Source organism: Nannospalax galili, unplaced genomic scaffold (genome assembly GCF_000622305.1).
Source record: "Nannospalax galili isolate Female #2095 unplaced genomic scaffold, S.galili_v1.0 scaffold315, whole genome shotgun sequence".
In the NCBI taxonomy this organism is placed as follows: Eukaryota; Metazoa; Chordata; class Mammalia; order Rodentia; family Spalacidae; genus Nannospalax; species Nannospalax galili.
Genome location: NW_008336851.1, coordinates 1,038,214 through 1,062,943, shown reverse-complemented (window position 1 = coordinate 1,062,943; position 24,730 = coordinate 1,038,214). Strand labels below are relative to the sequence as shown.

Sequence of the window (24,730 nt, the reverse complement as noted above, 5' to 3'; positions counted from 1 at the left end):
TATCATTCAGAATATGTAAAGAACTCAAAAAACAAATAATCAAGAAACCAAATCACCCAATTAAAAGATGGGCTAAAGATTTAAACAGAGAGTTCTCAAAGGAAGAAATAAAGATGGCTAAGAAACATCTCAAAAAGTGTTAAACATCATTAGTCATTAGGGAAATGCAAATTAAAACCACCCTAAGGTATCACCATACCTCAATCAGACTGGCTAGGATCAAGAGAACAAATGATACCAAATGCTGGTGAGGATGTGGACAAAGGGGAATGCTCATTCACTGCTGGTGGGATTGCAAACTCGTGCAGCCTTTATGGAAAACAGTGTGGAGAACTCTCAAAAAACTAGAAATGAACCTACCACATGACCCGGTTATACCACTCCTTGGCATAAACCCAAAGGACTCATCCTATTGTAGAGACACTTGTACAACCATCTTTGTTGCTGCTCTTTTCACAATAGCTAAGAGATGGAAGCAACCTAAGTACCCCTCAATTGACGAGTGGCTAACAAAACTGTGGTATATTTACATGATGGCATTCTATTCAGCAGTAAAGAAAGATGAAATAATTACAGGTAAATGGATGCCTCTAGAAACTGTTATACTAAGTGAAGTAACACAGACTCAGAAAAACAAACGACATATGTTCTCCCTCATTTGTGGCTCCTAGCACCAAATCCTTTTAAATTCCATGTTCTTTTAATAAGATGATGCTATACAGCAGTCTCTTCTGCATGAAATAACTACCATCATCACGACTTCAGCTGTGCATAATAAACATCGTCACAATTAGACTTGTTGATGGTTGTGCTCCTTCATTAAAGGAGGGGCAAGCAAGGTCATTGAACCCTCACCGGAGTATCTAGCCACTCTTCTCAGCCAACTATATGTAATTTGGCCCTAATCACACATGGTCTCCTGGATTTGGGGAGGGCTAAAGTATATAACCTGGGGAAGGCTAGGAAGATCCATACTGAGTAAAGTCTTTCCAGTGTGCATACCCCCAGGTCATTCATATACTTCAGCAACGCCACAGTCATCTCTGTAAGTAAGCTCAGTAAATTCATTGGTTCCTCATTAAAACTTTAATCAAACATTGGTTTGACACTAGAATCTTAAAAGGGAATAAGCATTGCTTAGTGTCCCCAGGAAAAGAATTCTCACAAAAGATGGAAAATTTAGTTGTTAATGTTATTATGTCTCATAATTATTTAAAAAAAAAAGATGATGATGATGAAAGAAAAGAAAACGAGAATGCAGAAGATGTTAAAAGGGTATGGCAATGGAGATATTTCCCAAAATAGAAAAAATGAGAAAGCCTAAGAAAGTGATGACGGGCCGTGTAGGTTTGTTATGCTGCATAAAGGATGAGACAAAAATAATACACACATAATCTTAAATTTTCTAAGGTCATAGTTTAGCCAACTAGTTTAAGGAACAAAATATTTATTTAGTCAAGGTTTATCTGAAAACATTTGTTTTTTTACCCAAGCTTTATCTACATAGCACATGACAATTAAAAGCACCAGACTTGTGGAACTAACCTTCTTGGATGTTTAACAGCCATATTTTGAGGCCTATACTAATCTGGTCAGAGGGACTTAAAGGACAGCTTTTGCTCCTTGCCCTCCAAGATCAACTAAGTTCCAGGGGACTATGGAGCATCCCTCAAAACATCCTGTAATTTGTGAGTCACCTGTCCTCTTGTTCAGGGAGGCCATGGAGACCCCACCAGATGGACCTGAACCAGTATCCAGACTACAAAGATGAGGGTGAACTCAGAGGAAACATCTCATTCATGCTTCCAAGTGAAGACAGACATGGTCGAGCAGGACCTTTGAGTGATCTATACATAGAGAGAACTGGTAAAAGAAAGGAGCCACGGGCTCCTCCCAAGTCCATGTGACCCCTAAGAACAGATCTTCAAACAATCTTAAGTGTAAAAATAAACTGGTTTATTTGGGCCAACTCTATGGTCTTAAACACCCAAAAGGAAAGTATAGCCAAAGATTAAAGTGATATCTTTAAGAGTTTCAAGGGATTACACTTCTGAGACATTAGGCTTAAATTCATATAAAAAGTTATTTAGACAATTATTTCTCATTGATGATTTTGTTCTAAATCAGAAAGTGCTTCTCAGATGTAAGACTTCAAATCTTGGTCTCCAATACGTAGTGCCCACCTGTAGCTAAGGGAGACAACCAGCTATTGTTCTAAAATGATGGATAAATTTGTTTTCTCCCCTTATCTAGAAGCCTTTGTGAGGGAACTGACACTGATTCTAGCCATTCCAACAGCTATCAAAGTACCTGAAAAACAAATCCTGAGTCCACCACTACTGAGTCCAGCCTTGGCAGACAAAAGAAAAATGAGAAGGAACCCAACAGAGGGATGCTTTCGGAAGCTCTGGTCAAGAAGTTCCAATGGGCTCTCATATGAACATTTGAAAATTGCCCTGTTCTGACTTTTTTCTGGTTTCCTGTCTAGAACTTGCAATGCTAACTACTCTTGCCTTTACTTCTCCTTCACATCACCTAGGCACCAGTCAAGGACTTTCTTTTCTCTCTATGGTTAAGAGTTATGTAATTTGGGAGTCTTTTAAATAGACCCACTGAAGGGGTACCCCAATTGCCTCACCCTGCATCCCTGTTCAACATGGAAGAAGCCAGAGCAGAGCGGTCTGTGTCCCAATTCCCTATTAGCAATTTGGGTAACCTCTTTGGGGAATGGTATGATAAGAATAGGAGATAGGAATGGGCTAGGCAGTTAGGGTAAAAAGACCCCCCAAAAAAGTGGCCAGTTTCTTGGCTAAAAATCAAAATGTCTTTGGGCCTCTTAGCAACATACTCCATTCCAAAGGCCAAAACTGTCAGAAGTATTTGGGAACTCTTATCTAATTCCTAAAAGATTTTAGGGTTATCTTTCAGACGGGGGAATGTTAGAGTAGCAAAAAGCTCCATAAAAATAACACCTTGTATGCATGTATGAAATTCTCAATAAAAGGCATGAAAGTCCTTGGGGCTGACCACATCAGAACTTCATTCTTTTTTTTTTTTCTTCTTTTTTTCTTTTTTTTGAGACAGGGTCTCCCTGGGGCCCTAGCTGACCTGGAACTCATTATGTAGACCAGGCTGGCCTTGAACTCCACCTGCCTTTGCCTCTTCTGTGCTGGGATTAGAGGCATGTGCCATCACACCTGGCATGAGATTGGATTTAAATGCAAGAATCTAGACTCCTAAAAGAAGTGGTTCAGTAAGGATTAGAAAGCAAGATATTTCAGAAAGGAGATATCTTCAAAGATATTTAATTAGGCTCAGGCTCAGCAAGCACACAGGGAGTCTCCCAGTTATCAGACTTGAAGTACAAGAGAGACACAGGCAGTACAGCTTTGCACATGCTTCTCAAACTACAGCATGTTTAATACCAGGATACATTGTATGTATGGGAAACTAAGATGCATTTTCAAAATAACTTTATATTATGGATATATATATATATGTGTGCATAATTTATAGCATATATTTATTTACTTATTTTTTTATTTATTTATTTACTTATTTTATGTGTACGAATGCTTTGCCTACAAGCATGCAAGTGCACCACATGCATGCAATGCCTGTGGAGGCCAGAAGAGGGCGCCCTATATCCAGAAACAGGAGTTAGGGACAGCTGTTAGCCACCAGGTGGGTGTTGGGAATTTAACCCGGGTCCTCTACAAGAGCAGTCAGTGCTCTCCAGCGTCAACACGAATTATTTTTGACAGAAACTTTTTTTCTTTTAGCCCACAATACCCTTCCTTTTACATCTGTTAGGGTCATTTTGACTTTGTGTCACTGTAAGAGCGCTCAAGTATTACAGATAATGAGCCTAAGTCACTTTGTTAATTCAATAAAGTATTAAAGAGCTATTCTCCTCCCTGTATCACTCTTATTTAGCATAAGGCATAACCTACTATAATTATAACTATCTCAATTTGATGATTTGCGTTGACTGCAATCCTTAATAGCATTAGTATCTTCTTATGAATTCTACAAATTTGACTAGATATATTTTCTTAATTTATAAGAACTTTAATTTTTTCCAGTCTATTCATTTATTAAAATTAACTTTTCCAAAACAGACATTTGTGGGTTATCATGTCTGTGCTTGTATGTGACAGTGGAGAAAGAAACATAAAAGGGCAGTGCAACTCTATGGAACCTCACCAAACACAGTAGTTCATATCATTCAAAAGAGGCTAGATTCATTTTGCTAAGGCAGTATTCGTTTTTTTTTTTCAGGGCCTTTTTATTTAAGAGAGGTTAGTGTAAAACTCTTGATTAGATTTTATTGATTTAAATGGTTAGTATACAAATTAACCAATGTGTGTTCATTTATAGACTTTCACACTGAAAATAACAAGACAAGTATGGTTCTAAACCCTTTAGTTTATCTAATTCTTACAGCATTGTGTCTGATTTTTATAACACTGGGTAGGCATTCCTAGTCTTCATTTTATAAAGGAAGTTCCACTGGCAGAAACTGATTAAGTACCTTATTAAAATTCACACTGACCTTTTGGGCAAAGGTGGGATTTTAAGCACAAGAGTTTACCTCCCACGTTCAAGTGTCTAGCTCCTGAAGTCTACCCTATATAGCCAATGCTAAAACCACTTTCTAAGCGGTAAGAACAGATGTGAGAATGTAATTCAGGTACACCTAAAACCCTGACAACATGGACTTGATCATAATATACTTATCTTTTGGGAGCAGATTTCTAGAGTGTTGGATCATGCTTTCAAAGTGTAAGTGAAGATTATGAAGAAGGCAGCTGTTTGCCATGTTCAATTTTAAGTCATAGAGAACTACAGCTTCTGCTCACTTGTGGTTAAATTTATTCTAGTGTTTTAGCTCTCATTACTGACATGTACCATGTTTTCAGTCGTGATATTGTTGACAGTGTTATACACTGTCTTCTTTTAAGTACATGCATAAGGGAGAAGTTTCTTTCGTGCATGAAGATCTTTGAAGGCAAAACACTATGATGCATGTATTAACCTTATGTTAGCTTTTCTTAATCTAAGTGTTCGTTTTACCCCATTTTCATACTCACATCTTTGTTATTTACCTGGTTAAAAAAATAACCTTAGTAGTTTAGTTTATTTTGATTCATTTACCCTCATATTTCTGAGGCAGAAATGACTGATTCTGGCAGGCAGTGGGTACTCACTTTCGCTGAAGCAGAAGGCAGTAATCAACTATGACTGGCACCATTTCCTGTAAGAGAACCATAAAGAGAGCATCAGTCCATATCCTGATCCCTGGCTCATCCAGAAGGAGAGCATCAGCCTGTAACCTGATCTCTGGCCCACTGATAATGGCAAAAGTCTGCTTTTAAGATGCTCTGTGATCACTGGGATGATATAACTTTAGACCATGCTACTGGCAAGCAAGTTGACCCAGTGTACCAAAAGTTTTAAGAATTTAAAACACTCTGATCCAGTAATTCCATTTCTGGGGGAAATTTTTTAATGTATTTAGATATTTGCTGAAGCACGCAACAGAAAAAAACAGAAGAAGGGAAGGATGAGGGAACAAAGCAGAAAGAAATTGAATGAAATTCAATATACAACGTGAGAAAATAGTCAATTATGCTATTTAAAGTATGCATATAGAACAAGCTTACTAAAAGACATTAAAACAAATAATAGTTTAAAATATATGTTTATCTCAGAACTTTGTAAAGAAAATTTACAAAGAAGAAAATATATCAAATAGATAATATATTTAGTCCTGTGGTGCTTCAGTTACAGTTACCCATACTTTTGTCATGATGTTCAGAACTAAGTATTTTATAGTTCATTTTGATTTAACTTTTTAGTTTCATAATATTTCAATGGATTCAAACTCATCATGTATGGTCTCTACCAAGTAAATGGAAACTCATAACTTTGGCCTTTTTCCAAATAAAGTAGTTGAGGGAGAAATAGTAGCTTGTTATGACCAGAAGTTGTCAGTAAGCAAGCCGCAGTTTTCAATGGTGCTCTTTCATTTTCTGTTCGTATCATAGGACGGCCTAGATACATGACAGAAACAGAATCCCATCAGTGCTAAAGAGAACTACACAAAAATGGGAACACTATGTTCTGACTGAACAAAGAGTCAAAACCAGGAATCCATCTTCCTACCTCAGAGTAAGACTCTAAAAAGAACCTGCAATCCTGAAAGGATTACAAGAGCTACCCTTGACCCAACCTGCTTTGTCATCAATACGAAATCAGGCTAGATGCCCATCAACAGATGAATGGATAATGAAAATGTGGTACATATACACGATGGGATTTTATTCAGCTGTAGAGAAAAATGAATTTTTTAGGAAAAGGGATGGATCTTGTAATTATTATACTAAATGAGGTACTATAAACTTGGAAAGATAAAAACTGCACATTCTCATTTACATGCAGATCTTGGCTTTTAACTTTTATATATGTGTATTTATGTGGGAATGACTTTGTATACAAGTCAAAACTAGAAAGGGGACTAGAAAGTGAGAGTGGAAAGAGGTGTTAAGGAAGGGGAGGGGAGGGCAACAGGACGCCTGTGACACAAAAGTGGAAGGGTACTACTGGAGGGGAAATGGGACAAGAAGTAGGGAGGAAGATCAAAAAACCAAATATGTATCAAAATGCCATAATGAGACCTTTACACTAGCTAAGAAATGAATTTTTAAAATAAAACAGTTTAAAAGCCAGAGAAAAATGGGATATTAACAGTCTACAAAGAACTCAGATAAGATTAGGACTACAGAGAATTACAGGCAGTTATACAGGACTCATCATACCAAACTTGAGAATTCTAGAGAATTTAGCCTCTAGTAACAATGGGAAGTCCATAAAACATTTGTATTTGTCCTTCATTTTAAAATCAAGGAAGCATCTTACCTAAACTCAATACGCTCAATATGGATCGGAGAAGCAGAATGCAAAATAAACAAGGTATGCAAGGACAAGAACCTCTTGACTTGCTTTAGGTGTGTTCACTCACTAAAATCCAGATTATCAGAAAAGCATTGCAAAGGAAAAATTTCTAAGTTTGAGGTACAAAGAACAGAAATACAAAAATAAATGGGAAACTAATAGACAGTCATTTGTCTGCATGGTCCAGGCAGAGAATATAAAGCATGATTCTCAAACTTTAATATGTTTAGGAATCATGTTGGAGACTGTCATGGCTGGCTTTGGTTGTCACCTTGACACCACTGGGAAGAAGGGTCCTGTATTGGGGAATTACCTCTATCAGACTGGTCTGTGGGCATGTCTCTGAGGCATTTTCTTATTTGTTGAATGATGTGGAAGGGTCCAGCTGACTGTGAAGGGTGCTACTACTGGGCATGTGGTCTTGGGTTGTATAAGAAAGCAGGCTGAGAACAGGTCAGAATTCTCCCATGGTCCATGCTGCAGCCTCTGCCTCCAGGTTCTTGCCTTGAATGCCTGCCCTGACTTTCCTCAATGCTGAACTGTGACATGGAAGTATAAGCCAAACAAACTCTTTCCTCCTCGAGTTACTTTTGGCCAGTGTTTTATCATAGAAATAGAAAGCAAAATGGCACAGGGGTTGATTACAAATCCTGGCCACCAATCCCAGAGAGTCTGATTCAGTAGACAAGGGAACTAACTCAAGAAAAAGCATTTTTAACAAATATACACAAATGACTTTAAAGCAAATGGTAGTCAGAAATCTTGAGAAACACTGGGAAAAGTAGAATAGCATTGTAAAGAAGTCTCAGATTTGCTAAATAGAAGATAAGAAAGAAAAGCAAATAAAGCAAGTCAATAAGCAGCTAGCTAGAGAAGAGGAAAACTAGAAAGTAGGACATCAGAGAGGCCAAGGAGACAGGCTGTTTCAACAAGTCATTAATGTATTGAATGCTGCTGAGGGCCAATAAGATGGGGACACAAAGAGTCCACAGAATGCACTGACACAGGATAGGTTAGAGAATGAGAGTGGAGAGCAATGTAGACAATTCCAACAAAATGCCTGGCTCTGTAAAGAAGTGTGAGTAAGAGGCATAAGGATATAAATAGCTTGGGACAAAGAAAGGATTTGTTTGCTGATTGACTTTGCTTACAGAAGGAAAATATTGAACACATAGAAATGCAGATGAGGCAAAACTAGAATAGGTGAGTCTCAAGATATGAAACAAAGATTATTTTAATACCCTTTATCCTACTAGTTATTACACAGTAAATATGGTACTTTGAATGAGCAATGTTCCCCCACAGGCTCATGTACTTGAACACCTAGTCCCCATTGGTGGTGCTGTTTGGGGAGGTTATGGAACCTTTAGGAGGTGGAGCCTTGCTGAGGGAAGCATGTCACTGAGGGTGGCTTTGGGAGTTTATAACCTCATCCCATTTTCTGCTCTGCCTCTCTTGCTTCCTGTGTACAGATAAAATGTGATCAGCCAGCTTCCTGCTGCTACCATCATGCCACACCTTCGTCCCCATTATGAACTCTTTCGCTTTGGAATCATAAACTAAAATAAAACACTTTAAAGTTACTGTCTATAAGACAGAATAAATGCTGACTGGCCCATGGAAGAAGAACTACTGAACAGCATTTCATACTGTGACTCTAAGACACAGGCAAGGCTCCTGGAAGAAGGTGTGGGGTGCCACCTCCTGGTGGAACAAAAATTCTCATTATTTTGACATTTCAACTAGTTCAGAGTTTATTTTTCTGTTTCCAGTAACAGCTTTATTTTATTTACTTAATTTTGTAGCAAGGCCTCACTCTGTGACCCAGACTTGCCTTAGACTTATGATTTTTCTGCCTCATACTCTTGAGTACTAGGATTAAAGGTGTACACAACAATGCCCAGCTTCTACTAATACCTTCTGGACACTGACACAAACTCTCAAATTTTCCCATCCAGCAAAAGAAGTCTTTTAAAAATACTGTCCCTGTATGGATGAAGTCACTCCCAGAACATAAAGTTATCAATGAAAATGCTAGGGGTTTGGGGAGATAGTTAATTGGTAAAGTGCTTGCTGTATAAACTTGAGAACTAAAAACAATGGCCAGCACCCATGAAAAAGCTGAGCAGGGTACTTCCTTACCACTTGTTAGCCACAGAGGCCCCTTTGGTCCCCAAAACAATGGAGGCTATTGCCACTGCCGTTGAGTGCCCCTGGAACTAGATGGTAAGACCCACTGTGAAAGACACCACATGCTTTGGCTCCAGGACAGAGAAATCAAACTGGAACTGAGCTGGAAGCTTCCTCCCTGCTGGCTAGCATTTCAGGGTGCTAGAATGTGTGCTATGCAGGCTGCTGAGGGAGAATTGTCATTAATGGTCCTACTTGGTAGGAGGCCCTGCAAGTTATATTAGAGACTAGCCAGGTAAGATGTGCCCACTACCTGCTAGTGCAATATGTGGTTAATATGTAACAGCAAGATGTCATGGGGTTAACTAACTTTTTTCTGATTGGATCTGAGACCTGCTCTGCAAGACGGAAGTCACTTCTGGTATGGTAAATGTGGCTTAAAAAAAATAAGTCTGGCCAGGCGTGGTGGCGCACGCCTTTAATCCGAGCACTCGGGAGGCAGAGACAGGCAGATCTCTGTGAGTTCAAGGCCAGCCTGGTCTACATAGTGAGTTCCAGGCCAGCTGGGACTACAGGGAGACCCTGTCTCAAAAAGACCAAAATAAAAGGTCTGTGACTGAGGAAGTCACAGACACCCTTAAGCTGCTAGTGTTGTTCTGCTAACTGGATATGATATGGCTGTCAAATATTTATGTCTATGCCCATAAGTTAGTGCTGATCTCAGCCTTCGTGAAAGAAGGTTCTTCTTGCAGAGTGGTGGTTACTGCAGATACTTGTAACTGGTTTAAGTGCTGAGAAAAGTGACTGTTGAATACTCAGCCCTAAATGGGACATCTGTATGACATGCTCCAATGTTCAGGGAATGCCACAGAAGAGGAACAGTAAGAATATAAGAGCTAGAGGAAGAGGTGGAGTGCTTCCAAATGCTTCCATCATGGCATGGACTCTTCAGCTCTAGCACTGGGATTACCTACACAAGACCTGCACAAGATTTGGCCTATCAACATCTATCGTGGCATGAACAAGGACTCAGGAGAGACTCATAAATCCTCCCCCTGAGGATTTATGGGCAGTTAACTCATTGCTGAGGGGAGGGGCTCACAAGGCTCCAATCCCTTCTGAGGATCTATAGGCAGTTAGTTAATGGTTGCTTGGGGAGGGAGAGACATTTTTCAAAAGTGTAGCAACTGTTAAGTTGCCCATGCTCCTGTAAATAATTCCTCAACCATGCTCCTGAAAGCAATCCTAATAAGACACAAAAGGCGGGGAGGAGGGGGCGGAGGAAAGGGAACGGGAAGGAAAAGGAAAAGGAAAAGAGAAGAGACAAGACATGATAGTAGAAGGGGGACTGGCAAGATCGCTCAGGAGTCAAGAGCACCAGCTGCTCTTGCAGAGGACCCAGATTCAATTCCCAGCACCCATGGCTAACAACCATCCATAACTCCAGTTCCAGGGGATCCAACCCCCTTTTCTGATCTCCACAGGCATTTCATGACACAGATGCACTCACACACATGCAGGCAATACACTCACACACATAAAATAAGAGAGTAGAAAGGGGACTAACTGAGAAGAGGAAAGAGATGAGCAGGAAGGGAAGGGAAACAAGAGAGGGTAATCGGGTGAATATAATCAAATACATTATATACACTTATGAAAATACCACTAAATTCAATAGTGTATAATTAAGATGTGATAATTAAAAACTTTAAAAGAATATGTTTCTCCTTGTTAGTTGCCATCATCCAAGAACTATCACATTATCAGTAGCTCATTTTAAACTGAAATATCCCATCTCCTAATCAGTCTCTGCTCTCTCCTCTCCAGTCCCCTGTCCTTCCCCACCATCCCCCATCTCTCTCATCTTATTAGAAAGCAAGGCTAGCCTCAAACTCACTAGGTAACTCAGGTTAGTCTTGAACTGGCTCTCCTCGGGTCTGTTTGTTAAATGCTGGGGTTATAGGCCACGTTTCACCACACTCAGCACCTCCTCCTGAATTCTACATTTACACTAGCCTTCCCTCTGCAGCAGCACAGTAAAGTCATTAGAGTAGCCTTTCATCATCTATAAACAGCAGGTTATTTCCTCCCATCTTTGGAAGATCCAATATTACTGTATTATTATTGTTATTGTTATTGTTATTATTATTATTATGCTTTTAAAACCTTCCACTAGGGTCTGGAGAGATGCTCAGCAGTGAAGGTCACTGGCTGCTCTTGCAGAGGACTGGGGTTCAGTTCCTAGCACCCACATGGCAACTAACAACCACCCATAAGTCCAGCTCCAGGGAATTCAAAACGCTCTTCTGGCCTCCACGGGCATTGCATGCACATGGTGCATTTACATACATGCAGGCAAAACACCCATACGCATAAAATAAAATTAATTAATTGAAACTTTGAAAAAAGCAAAATTTCATTAGCCCAGTTGTGTATCTTACTCTGTCAATAGCTCATGAAATGCCTTAGGGAACAAGTGGTATTACTACATCCTTTATCTAGGTTTAACACACTGGTGGCTCATATTAAGTTTACAGTCAACTAAAATCCTATCTAGGAGACTCTTTGTCCAGCTCAGCTGCCTGCAATTCATGCGGGAGCTCCAGGACTGCAGCTGGGGTGAGCCCTTCACTGATGCAGCTGCTTTTGAGTCATTCATGCTCCTAGAAGGTTTTCTTGAATAAAATAGTGCACTATGACGTCTGAATAAGATGGCAGCTTAGAAGTCACACCAGAGAAAGTGGCTAATTATAGTTAGGGAAACCAAAGGAACAGGAATGCCGTATCACTCAGCCAGTGGTGTCTCCAGACTCCACTATTCGCTTGCTTACTACCCCAAGAATTTCACTGGCAATCAGATTCATGGCTACCACTATCTCGACTGCTAGGACACCAGCAGACCAGTCTTAAAGGCCTTATCAAGGAAATTCTACAAGCTGTATCACTAGGGATCTTACATAAGATGGCCCCTGTCGACTGTTGCTCCAAGAATGCCAAAGGCACACCAAAGGAGAACCTGGAAACTGTGTCTTGGAAGGAAACACAAGCACCAAACAGTGTTTCAGCCACCACACAATCGCCCACTCAGTGTGACCACAGCAACAGTGACTGGCTGGAGGGATTCCAGCTTCCGAAGATAGTCAATTATCTGCGCTAGTAACCTTCACACAGGTATGCTCTAGGAACCCACAAAGGAAGAGCTTGATGGGTGAAGAACAACATGGAGCAGGTCTCGGGGGGAGGGGGCACAGAGAAACAACTTGAGCTCACAGCGGCAAGATGAAATTCAATGATCAAATTCAGTTGACCAGTTGGTTTTAACATCCTCTGTCTTCACCAGGCTCTGCTCCCCCTAGAGCTTCCCTCTTTATATAAAACCCAAGGCCAATTCAGCAAGCCAGCCTGGTCCCCCACTGCTCTCATCTTATATGGTTTTCTTTCCTCTGTACTTTTTTCTTTTTCTATTTCTCCTCCCAAAGAACAGACCAAACCAAGGAGCAAGTTGGAAAAAAAAAGAAAAGAGTTCGTTCTTTGAAAAGATAAAAAAGATTGATACACTTTATCCAAATTAACCAAAAGAAAGAGATAAAAGACCCAATTAATAAAATAAGAGACAGAAAGGAAGACATGAAATTCATAAAATCATAAGTATATACATCTAAAGATCTACGTTCCACAAAACCAGAAAATCTCAAAGAAATGGATGCATTTTTAGATGCATATGATCTACTAAAGTTAAATCAAGGTGAGATTAAATAAACAGATCTATAATGAGCAACAAGATGGGAACTGCAATAAAAAAGCCCACTCCAAATTACAGAATTCCACCAGATCTTTAAAAAATATCAGTACTTCTCCAATTATTCTGAAAAACAAAACAGGAAAGAATACTTTTAAATTATTTTTTATTTTTTAAAAATATTTTATTTACATGTATGGGTATAATGCACATATGTAAGTGCACCTGCGTCATAGTGAAGGTCAGACGAGGGCACCATATCCCCTGGAACTGGAGTTACCGATGGTTGTTAGCCACCATGTGGGTGCTGGGAACTGAATCTAGTTGCTCTGCTAGTGCTCTTAACCACTGAGCTGTCTCTCTAGCACCTCAAACCCCTTTTAAAAAGTCAAGTTTTGCCATCAAAACTAAAGACAGAACAACAAAAAAAAGAAAATTATAGATCAATCTCTCTAAGGAACATTGCAAACTGAATTCAAGAACACATCAAAAAGATTATCTACCACAATCAAGTTGGCTTTATGGTTCAATGTGTAAATCAATAAATATATTCACTGAATAAATATATTCAAGGACAGAAATCATATGATCATTTCAATAGATGCAGAAAACACTTTGGGAAAATCCAACATCCTCTTCATGATAAAAGCCATGAGACATTAGGGTAGGGATGGATGGAACACATCACAACATAATAAAGGCTACATACAACAAACACACAGCTAAAATCATGGAGAAAAACTCAAAACGTTCCCATTACTTCCCTTTTCCCCTTCATATTACTGTGCTTTACCGTCCCCTCCCTTATAACCCTCCCCCTTTCTTTCTGTGATGTGGTTTCCTCTCGTTATTTATTTCATAATTTTATCAGAACTCATTTATCCTATTCGACTGATAATGTAATAAGCCCTCTGTCAAGTAGAGACAGAAGCAACACTGAACAGTGAAGCTTAGGAAACAAGTGTTCTTCTCATACCATTCAGTTCACCTAGTTCCTTAGAAAAGTTTGCTCTACTCATACCAGACACTCAGATATTTACTAAAAGAGGATTTAGATTGCACTAGTAATGTAGCTCAGGCCCTAGATTGGATACCCACTGACACAGAGAAAAGGAGAAAAGGTGGGGGAGAAGTGGGAATAGAGGAAACCTACAGCCGCAAGGATTTGTTGCAAATAGATTTGCAACAAACAACTGGAGATCTCTGCAAAAAGGAAAACCTGCATAATAAACGCGCATATTTTAAACTGTTCCTTAGCTCTGATTTTCATTAAATTTCAAAACAAACTAAACATGTTTCATTAGCATATTCTGTAGAATATAATATATATATAAATGAAACAAACATTCAAAGGTCAGTAAGTCTATAGTATAAGGAGTTAATTTCATGGACAAAGAAATAAAGAAAACCCAGGCTCATCTCTTATATTGACTTGATAACAGATACACACATACACATATACAGAGAGAGAGAGAGAGAGAGAGAGAGAGAGATTTCTTGAGTCACAGGAGCTCTAAGGAGAACTAAATTTAAACCTTAGCAGTGCATTCTTTACTACTCTACTTAGCATAAATGTTAGTCATTAGCAAGGTATCATCCACAGTAAGGTGTCAGTCAAGTCACAAGTGTGTGACTTCATAACACACATTCTTTCCTTTTACACAGCACTGAGCAGCTAAGAACTGAGCGACTCAACATCAGTTTACTTATCTGTTCCCATGACTACATACTTCTTCAAAATTTAGTCTTGTACAATTTCCCTATAAACACTAAAACAAAGCATTAATACTAAATGCTGCTTAATAACTAAAACATGCAGGTCATATTCTAAAGCAGTATAAAAGAGCAGTGCTGGACCTATCTGAAGATGGTTTATTAGAAGCACAGGCAAAGGCAGACCTGAAAGTGTTGTTCCATCACTTGGATTTTTCCCTGGTCTGGGCACTTTTTCAGAGCTCGATCTGCATAATAGAACAGGATTTCTATCATCTGTAAGAAAAATAGCTTTGCATCAAAATCAAAGTACACCTCTAAATTTTTTAAATATTTAATATTGCATAGCACGGTTCTCCTACCCAATACTGAATCGTGCTTTATTATTATATTAAAAATATAATTAGAACTTTATTGGCTTTATTCCCTAAGCTGTTTTTAATGACAGCCTAATTTCTTTCAGCCTTAGGGCTAGTACTAATTTTCTAATCTTTCCTAAGAAATTTCTGTATGTTCCAGACCTCAGAAGTATTCTATATCTCAGGCAATGAAAAGCTTCAGTCATCTGCTGCTGCAGATCTTTCTCTACACAGCCAGGATGGACGGGTTAGTCACGAACCCAGGTGCCCAGGTATTCCTTCTCTTGGCCACTCTTTTGACTACTGTGATGTTTCATTATCTTTATAAGAGAGTGAAGGAGAAGAGTTAAGAAGGAAATTTTAAAAGCATTTGAGATCATATCTACAAATTATAGCCTGGCCCAGTTCTCTCCTCGAGTATAGCCATTTGCCTAATCATGTCCAAAGATATTTGAAAATATAAAAAGCAAAGCTATACTGCACCCTAGTGAAGGCCCCATTAAAACACTTACCCGATCTGCAACAACGGACTTTCTCTTACTGACATCTCCTGATAACCCTTCAGAGAAACAAAGTCCAATAGGAAACAAAAGTTAGTCTCATCTTCAGAAGTGACCCTGGGTTCTGGTCTTTACTTTACAACCTATGCTAACAGCAGACACAATTACAACAAGCCTCAATATAAAAATGTTGGATAAGGGGCTGGAGAGATGGCTTGGCAGTTAAGAACACTGGTTGTTTTTGCAGAAGACCCAGGTTCGAATCCCAACATGCACATGGCAGCTAACAACTGTCTGTGACTCCAGTCGGAGGGTATCCGACAGCCTCTTCTGACCTCCGTGGGCTTTGCACGACATGGGTGCATTTACCTACATGCAGGCAATACACACGTACACATAAAATAAAAATAGTAAATAAATTTTCTTAAATGTTGGATAACAGTAATACCTCACACCTCAGACCTACAGTTTATCAATGTACATCTCTTTTGCTCTCACAGTAAATTTTCCTTATGAAAAAAATTCTTTAAAATGTCATGTCTACTTCTACGCCCGTATTTATTCACTTACCCACTACTGCTTTTGCTTTTCCTTCATGGAAAGACCATGCAAGAGCCAAGGCTTCTGTAAGACAATCTTGTTTCAGGAGATGATCCATTCTCTAAAATGAATAAAGGAGAGATGCCAGATCCTTTTGTCTGACCAACTACCAGTTTGTAATTCTATCTACAATCTTTACAGAATTTGCTGCTTAGGAGCTAAAATTATTTCAGTATAGCATGGAAACATTTCAATGTAGGATTTCCTCTGCAGGATTATCAGGGGATGCCAGTCAATATCTTATTTCTAAGAAAAATAACTTCTTTAAGCACTAGATAACATAACAATCACTAGGCTCTGTAGACCAACACTGTAAATATGAATGAAAAGGGGAGAAACAACAGGAACAGCAGAAAAGCCTGGCTGCTTATCATAGTACTCACTTACCCTTCTTAGTTAACAAACTCTGAACTCACTACAGGCAGCAATACACCAGTTAGAGAAACTTTTTAAGGCTCCCTTATAACTACTTGGGGCAATCTAATTAAATTCTGGTCAACAGTAAGTGGAAGTGCCATTTGGTATTTCTGTATATCATTTTAAAAAGTTGAGGCTGGCCTTTATTTTCTCTTTATTCCTTCACAGACAGTAGACTTGGGAGAGCCAGAGTCTTGAGCAACTACACTGGATTAGAAAGAGTGATTGAGGCTAGAATTCAAACACAAAGACGTTAGTGTAGGGTAGTATCTTAAGACCCTCAAGTTCCCATACTAGCTACAGATGGCCTATCTCTAGATTGCTCTCAAATGGAGGTAAAAGTTTATTGAAGCCACTATTATTTTGGTTTTCCTGAATACACAGACTCAGACCCAATTCTAATTGATATCATTAGTTTTAGCAAATCAAGTACTTAACAGTTCTAACGTATTTATATCAACTTCTGAAATTAAGAAGTACAAGTCCAAATTATCTTCTGCAAAGTCAAAACAAAATACAAAACTACTATTATTTCAATTCTGACATATACAATTACTTTCAAACTCACTTCTCTCCAGCTCCTCAGCATCATCACATAAACAGACTAGAAAATAAAAGAAGGAAATTAAAGTGATTTTAACAGACTTTCTTAGAGACACATTCATTCCAGTCTCATGTCTCATTTTAGATTTCATATTACAAGATGAAAACATGGAATTTACTAAAGGGTCTTCAAGCACCTACAACAAAGAGTAAATGAAACAAACATTCAAAGGCCAGTAAGTCTATAGTCTGAGGAGTCAATTCATGGGCAAAGAAATAAGGAAAACCTAAGTTCATCTCCTTTATTGACCTGGCAATATTTTGGTTGAATTTTAAAAATAAAGAAATGTTTTCTACTTTATGTTGAAAAATAAAGCACAGGAATAAACTTGTAGAAAGTTCTAATTCCAATTATTCTAAGTCAGATACTCAATGCATTTTAGTATATCTTAAGTTGATCTAAGCTAAAAGACCATCTTATAATTTAACAACAAATATATACAGTTAAATACCCTCCTGGTTGTGATGGTTAGTGTCAACTGTCAACCTGACAGGATCTAGAATCACCTGGGAGATGGGCGTACTGGGCATGTCTGTGGGGGATTATCTTGATTACATTAACTGATGTAAGGGGACCCATTTTAATTGTGAATGAAACATTCCTAGGGCAGAGGATCCTGGACTCTATAAATGGAGAAAGGGAACTGAGTAGCAGAATATGTTTATTCACTGTTTCCTGATGCTGAATACAATGTGACCAGCTGTTTCAACCTCTTGTGGCCTTGACCTCCCTTCAAACTACTGTGAGCAAAATAAACCCTTTCCCCCTTAAGCTGCTTTTATCAGAGTATTTTATCTCAGAAGCAGGAAAAGAAACTAAGACACTGGTCATGAAAACAAATAGTAATGAGTTATAAAAGAATATCCCTGAATCAAGAAAATAAGCATTCTACCAGAGCTAAACAAAAACAAAATTGCACGTAAAGTGGAAAAAAAGTTAAACAACTAAAAATGATGATGTGGTGGTTTGAATATGAACTATCCCCTAGGGCCTCAGTTATCTGAACATTCGGTCACCCTAGTTGGTGGTGCTATTTGGGGAGGTCATGGAACCTTTAGTAGATAGATGGTCTTGATGGAGGAAGCATTCACGGGTTTTGGGAGAGTTCAAAGCCTTGCCCCACTTTCTTTTCACTCTCTTTGCTTCCCGGGTGTGAATGGAGATGTGAGCTCTCAGCTTCCTGCTCCTGCCACCGTGCCTCTCCGACCATTATGGAGTCTCCCTTTGAAACCATGAGTCAAAATACACTCTTTCTTCTATAAGTTACCTTGATGGTGTATTATATCACAACAGAAAAGTAACTAACACAGATGACTATTTTAAATTTTGGATCAATGTTAATCAGAATTCACTTTGGAGTACATGCCCTCTTTACCAACAATCTTCTTCCTTAATTGTCCTGATAACCTACAAAACACAGAGTGAAAAGAGCTTACTTTTGTCCCCAAGTAGAAGATCTGGCCACCATAACTACTGATGGATTGATAACAAGCCTTCTCTCCAACCAAAGCCTACAAAAAGAAACAAACAAGGTAAGATTACATGCATTAGAAGTTTCATTAAGAATGTGGAATACAGGGCCTTCAATAACTCAGCACTTGCTGAGCACTTGCTGCACAAGCCTGACAACCTGCTTTAGATCCCTAGAATCCATGGAAGGAAAGAACTGACTCCAAAAGTTGTCTTTTACCTCCACACATATACTGTACCACACATGCACATGTGTATGCACGTACACACACTAATAATAATAAATATAATTTTTAAATAAAGAATGTCAAATACCAAGGCATTTTAGGTTAATATAGTTTCATCCTGTAAGCAAGTAAGGAAAAATTATGTTGCTAGTAAAAGTGACAGAAAAGAAAATGTTCAAGAAGCAATTCTGTTTCTAGACACAGTCTATTCACTGCTCAGAATAATGTGGAAAGGGGAGGAAACACTTTATCTTAACCCTTTGCTCATTTGTATCATTTCTTCTTTTAATCTCCTTTAAATTGTTTGTTCGTTTTTATTTCCTAAAGTAGAAGCTTAAATCACTGATTTGATTCCTTCACTTATATATTATAAATCACTTTCAAAGCCTGGTTAAAGGCTTAGAGGACAGTTCTGTAGCACAGCTCTTTCCTAAGCCACAGCTCAGAAAATCTGAGGACTAGAAGCTAAGCTAGAAACAAAGCTCATATCATTTGTTCCCTGCTTGGGCCAGGATTGCTATTCATCATTACTGATGTCCAATGCCTTGATAACTGTCTAATTTTTCCTCATTATTATTATTATTACCAATTTTTTTTATTATTTTAGGCAGGAAAGTAAATCTAACACCCCACTACTCCATCTTGGCTAAAAGTCCAAGTTCAAAGTCTGATAGTGTTTTTAATTTTTTTGATTTATTTATTTTTATTTTATGTGTATGAATATTTTATGCATTTGCCTGCATGTATGTAAGTGCACCACATGTATGCAGTGCACTCAGAGACCAGAAAAGAATATCAAATCCCCCGGAACTGGAGTTACAGAGAGTTGTCAGCCTCCATGTGGCTGCTAGGAACTGAACCAAGGTCCTCTTCAAGAGCAGGAGGTACTCTTAACCGTTGAGCCATCTCTCCAGCCGCTCTAACAGTATTTTTAATAGTCACTCAGCACCAGGAAAAATATACTTAAGTTTGGGGTAGTATTACTTTAGTGGTTTTTATTGCACTACTTCTTCTTATTCTGGACTCTCCTAGTTTTTAAATTGTGGGACTAAAACACCCTTTCACATATATTTTATAATCTGATTACAAATAGGAGAAAGATTTGAGCGATACCTACAATTATGCTGTAGACACTCATTAAATATAATCATTATTACTATTTTTTTCAAGAAAACTACCCAGGAATAATTTCCTTTTCATATTTTATATTTAAACGTCACTAATTCACAGTACTTAACTACTTAAATTGTTTGAGACATTTACTGTATTCCTTTCTCCTCCTCTTCTCTAGTCTTCTGTCATCTGTTCCTAAAGAATCTTTTTTTTTTCTCTCAAAACCATCTTTGTCTTTCAACGCCCCAACCTACCATACTTGATCAAGCTTCCACCATATTTCCCAAATATTTCCAAAGTCTTGTAGGCTACCTCTCTCTAATTATTTTTCCCTTAAATCTACTGGGCTTATTATCATCAGCTAAACTTCCTAAAACACTGATTTATAAAATCTCTCTGGCAAAATTTCAATTTCTTTTTTTTTTTTTTTTTTTTTTTAAAGTATAAAGTTCAAACTCCTTAAATTAAATCAGTGAAATTTCTAAAGAAAAATTATCAGGAATTATTGTTTTGGGTGATATTCCTGAATGCTTACAAATGCTCCATAGCCATTTCCAAACTAGATGTGATAACAGAAACACATCAAGGCAGGAATGTGTTTAGTATTCTTGTTTTAACAAAATGATGACCATACTGAGGTGAGGTGACAATAACACTCACCAGCGCCTGGCTCACATTCCCTCCAGTGGCCAGTGACTTGAAGTGGCTGCTGTTATACACCAACTGAACTTCTGAGATCTCCACTATTTCCAATTCCTCTTGTGTCTGCCGATCAATAACATGTAACTTCTCTACACTGTCTAAAAGCACAATTGTGCGTGAGTTTATCCACTGCAATTTAAGCACATAACAAAATAACAGTAAGGTTCAGTCCATACCATCATTAAAGATACAAAGAAGGTTTGGTCATTTAGTACAATTACATTGAGGATATTATCTATTTAATAACATAAATAGTAACACAAGCACATTAAGAACTACTCAGTGACAGCCCATGGAAACAGTACTGAGTTTTGACAGTGTTAAAATGATACTTTGGGCCAGATGTGGTGCCTCACGCCTTTAATCCCAGCACTGGGGAGGCAGGGGCAGGCGGATCCTCTATGAGTTTGAGGCCAGCCTGATCTACAGAGTGAGTTCCAGGCAGCTGGATTTACAGGGAGACCCTGTCTCAAAAAGACCAAAAAAAAAAAAAAAAAATGATACTTTGGTAGCATAAGAGATAACTAAAAACTGTAGATAACTAAGAACTTAGATAACCAAGAACTTAGATAACTAAGAACTGTAACAAATTACACGTCTGGGTTTTTACAAATTTTTTTAAAGGCATATTGGACAAATGACCTTAGTAGACTAACAAACTATATTTCAACTTTTTATATTAATGAAACAAAACAGCAAATTAAGCCTCACAAACCTAGCTTGTCAAAAGGTAATTCTTGGCACTGAAGTAATATATGTTCTAAAACAGAAGTTATTTGAAAAATATATTTCCTTCCAAACTTCCCTAAAAATTATGGGAGCATACTCTGTTTTTCCATTCATTGTATTATCTGAATTTCCTTTGAGAAGTAGTATTAAAAGTTTTTAAGTACTAACTTGGTAGTTTATTTTGTTAACTTTTTAGTTAACATATAAAATGAGTTTTATTCTAACATTTTCATACATGTATATCACTGTATTTTGCTTGTATTTCCACTTTATATTTAAAATTTTGACAAATTTCTTGTGTTACATATAAAATAATTTTTGTAGAAATATTTTTAGAAACAGCCCTTCTCCAAGAACTAAGTCTTAAAATCCCATCAATTTGGATTCAAAAGTAGTTAGAACAAAGCAATTCCTCTGTATTTTCTCTAAACTTGTGTTGATTTATTTTTATGATCTAGCCAGTGTTATTAAACACGAGCTAAAAATGGATTTTCTTCAGGCTGGAGAGACGGCTCAGCCATTAAAAAGAAGCAAATCCATTTTTTAAAGCATTTAAAAAAATTATTTGATGTGTATACTTTGCCTGTATGTATGTAAGCTCACCACATGTGTGCAATGGCTGCAGAGGCCAGAGAAGAGGGCATCAGATTCCCCTGGAACTGGAGTTACAAAAGGTTGTAATAACACCGTGCTGGATAGCTTCAGTTGTCAACTTGACACACCTGGGAGGAGGGAGCTTCAATTAGGGATTTCCTCTATCAGACTGGCCTGTAGGCATATCTGTAAGACATTTCTTCATTGAGTGATGGGGAAGGGCCCAGCCCATTTGGGTAGTGTCTTCCCTGGACAGGTGCTATAAGAAAGCAAGCTGAGCATGGACCAGGGGAGCAAGCCAGGAAAGGAAGTTCCTCTGTGGTCTGTGCTTCAGTTGCTGCCTCCAGGTTCCTGTCCTGAGTTCCTGCCCTGAACTGTAATCAGGATGTATAAGTCAAATAAATCTTTTCCTCCCCAAGCTGGTTTTAATTAGTGTTTTATCACAGCAATAGAAAGCAAAGTGGAGCAGGCATCATGTTGGTGCTCAAAATGTTGTGGATTTTGGTGCACTTCAGCTTTTGGATTTTCAGATTAGGGATGACGAACCTGTACTTCTAAATTAATAGTGTACAAGTGAGTTTAAAAGTGCAATATGAGAAAAAAAAAAGGTGCAATGTGGGCCAGGCACGGTGGTACACACCTTATCATCCTAGCAAATAGAAAGTTGAGGGAGGAGGAATGTTTGAGCCCAGAAGTTTCAGGCCAACCTGAGCAAAAGAGGAAAACTTGTGTGAAAGTAATGTGCACATAGGTTAATACATCATATATTATTTTTAAAATCTAACTACATCATAAGTAACCTGAAAATTATGTATTATTGATTTGAAGAAAAAAAAATACTTTTCTATAGTCTTTTTAATGGAAGAATGTGTATTACATTGTATTTAAAGATAGTTATCTAGGCTGGAGAGATGGCTCATCAGGTAAGAGCACTGGTTGTCCTTACAAGAAGATCCAGGTTTGAATCCCTGCACCTACATGGTGGCTAACAACCATTTATAACTCCAGTTCTAGGAGACCCAACACCCTCTTCTGACCGCCACGGGTATTTATTGCATGACAAGAGTTCACTTACATACATGTAAGCAATACACTCATACACATAAAAATTTTTTTAAATTATCTTCATATATATATACAATGCTTCACTGAATAGCAGATGTTAAAATGCTAAAACAAGTAATACTAAAAACCCAGAAATACATACTATTCTTAACCCACCACTGAAAAAGAAAACATAAGATTTGGTACAAAAGGAAGTCTCGTGTCTTAAACCAAGGTACCTCTCGGCATTGAGAAGGCAAGGAGAAAACTTGACAGTGTTTTCAGTCACAAGAAAAGAGTATAAAACACAGGCTGAATCCTTTAAGAGAAGTTCAAAAGTACAAACACATGTTCATACATACAGCAGGGCAATTGGTGACTGAAGAAACCTACCTAAGTCCTTCTGAGCCCAAACCCCCGCTTTCCTCTAATCAAGACATTCAAGGAAACTCAACTTGATCCTGTCAGTGCTCAGCAGGACATCAGGCCAAAAGGCAATAATTACATGGCATCATACCAAAGTCAGATTTTATTCAACATCACAGCACTTCATGCTGTATTAATATATGCCCTGAAGGTCCTGATACAGGACAGAAATCTTGGTAGCTTTTATACCATGGATTCAGAACATGAAATAAATGGGGACATTTAGTTTGAAGACTACTCACAGTAAAGTTGATAAGATCATAGTATAGATGAAGGTGCTTTTGCTTAGTGACATGAATTGCTCCTGATTCATCTCTCTTAACCTGATGATGAAATGAAAACAACCTAAATATCAAATATTGCTTGAGAGGAATTTTTAAATATTTAATTATACTCCATCTAGAGTGTGATTCCCAGCTGGTGTAGATAAACCAAAACATTGATAAATTATTATGTAAATGAAAAAAATAATTTGCTACATGATCTATGCCAAAATCCAAGGCATACATGGCTAGTGGTCTAGCTGTCAGTATTAGTAGGTGCTGTAATTTTCACTCTGTCATAACTCATAACATCAGTTATATTGAGCTGAATATAAAATAGGAATGATGACAAGGGATGATGAAGCCAAAGAAAAGTTCATTAAAAAACAAAAAGCCACTTGGAAGACTGAGAAGGAAGATCAGTTGAGACCAGCCTGGACAACATAATAAATGCCATTTCAAAGTAGAGGAAGAGGAGGAGAAAGAAAAGAGAAGAGAGGTATGGGAGGGGGAGAAAGAAGAGCTATCGTGACAAAACTAGGTTTTTCTGAACTATGATACTAATATATAAGTTCACACAGTCCAAGATTTCCCTAAAGAAACTCAAGTCAATATTTTACTTATATACGCATATGCTCTTTAATCCTCAATCATCCCTATAATGCTCCTTTTCTGTTTCTCCAATTTAGTAGAACACTGAAGAAGAAAGATAAACCACAAGATAGACATGGCCACCTGAAATTCAACATGCATTTGCTTCTACAACACACCCTACCCCAAAAGCAGTGTACTAGATATCTAAGTCACAATTCCTTTTTTGCCTCCTAGTCTCATCTCCCTCATTCAATACCTTAACAAAAACCTAAGATCACTTCATGTGGGCCCTTCATGTAATGCCCTCTTCATTTCACTGTATCATCCAGAGCCAAGTATTTAAGTGTAAGTTCCACAATTATAGTTATGTGACCAAGAGCAGTCACTTATTCTTTCTTAGTTTGCACATCTGCAAAATGAAAATAAGGCAGCACCAAGCTGTTTTTTATGTGATGCGTATGTTGAAAGTGTTTCATAAGCTAGAAAGATCAATGCCAACATTACCTAGTCCCATAAGATTTCCTAGAATACTGAAGAAAATCACTTCAT

At 38.1% G+C, this 24,730-nt stretch overlaps 1 protein-coding gene across 6 annotated transcripts in view; it reads right to left on the bottom strand.

Annotated features, from left to right (window-relative positions):
* Vps8 (VPS8 subunit of CORVET complex) overlaps window positions 1–24,730 on the bottom strand; it is a 359,227-nt gene that overhangs the window by 259,631 nt on the left and 74,866 nt on the right. For all 6 annotated transcript variants that reach the window (XM_008831321.3, XM_008831320.3, XM_029562651.1 and 3 more), the window contains 8 exons: window positions 23,567–23,647; window positions 20,490–20,660; window positions 18,456–18,530; window positions 16,984–17,019; window positions 15,969–16,059; window positions 15,411–15,457; window positions 14,726–14,815; window positions 5,211–5,257 (listed from right to left, as the gene is read on the bottom strand). In XM_008831321.3, the coding sequence (XP_008829543.1) occupies window positions 5,211–5,257; window positions 14,726–14,815; window positions 15,411–15,457; window positions 15,969–16,059; window positions 16,984–17,019; window positions 18,456–18,530; window positions 20,490–20,660; window positions 23,567–23,647 (638 nt within the window). The remainder of the gene's footprint in view (window positions 1–5,210; window positions 5,258–14,725; window positions 14,816–15,410; window positions 15,458–15,968; window positions 16,060–16,983; window positions 17,020–18,455; window positions 18,531–20,489; window positions 20,661–23,566; window positions 23,648–24,730) is intronic.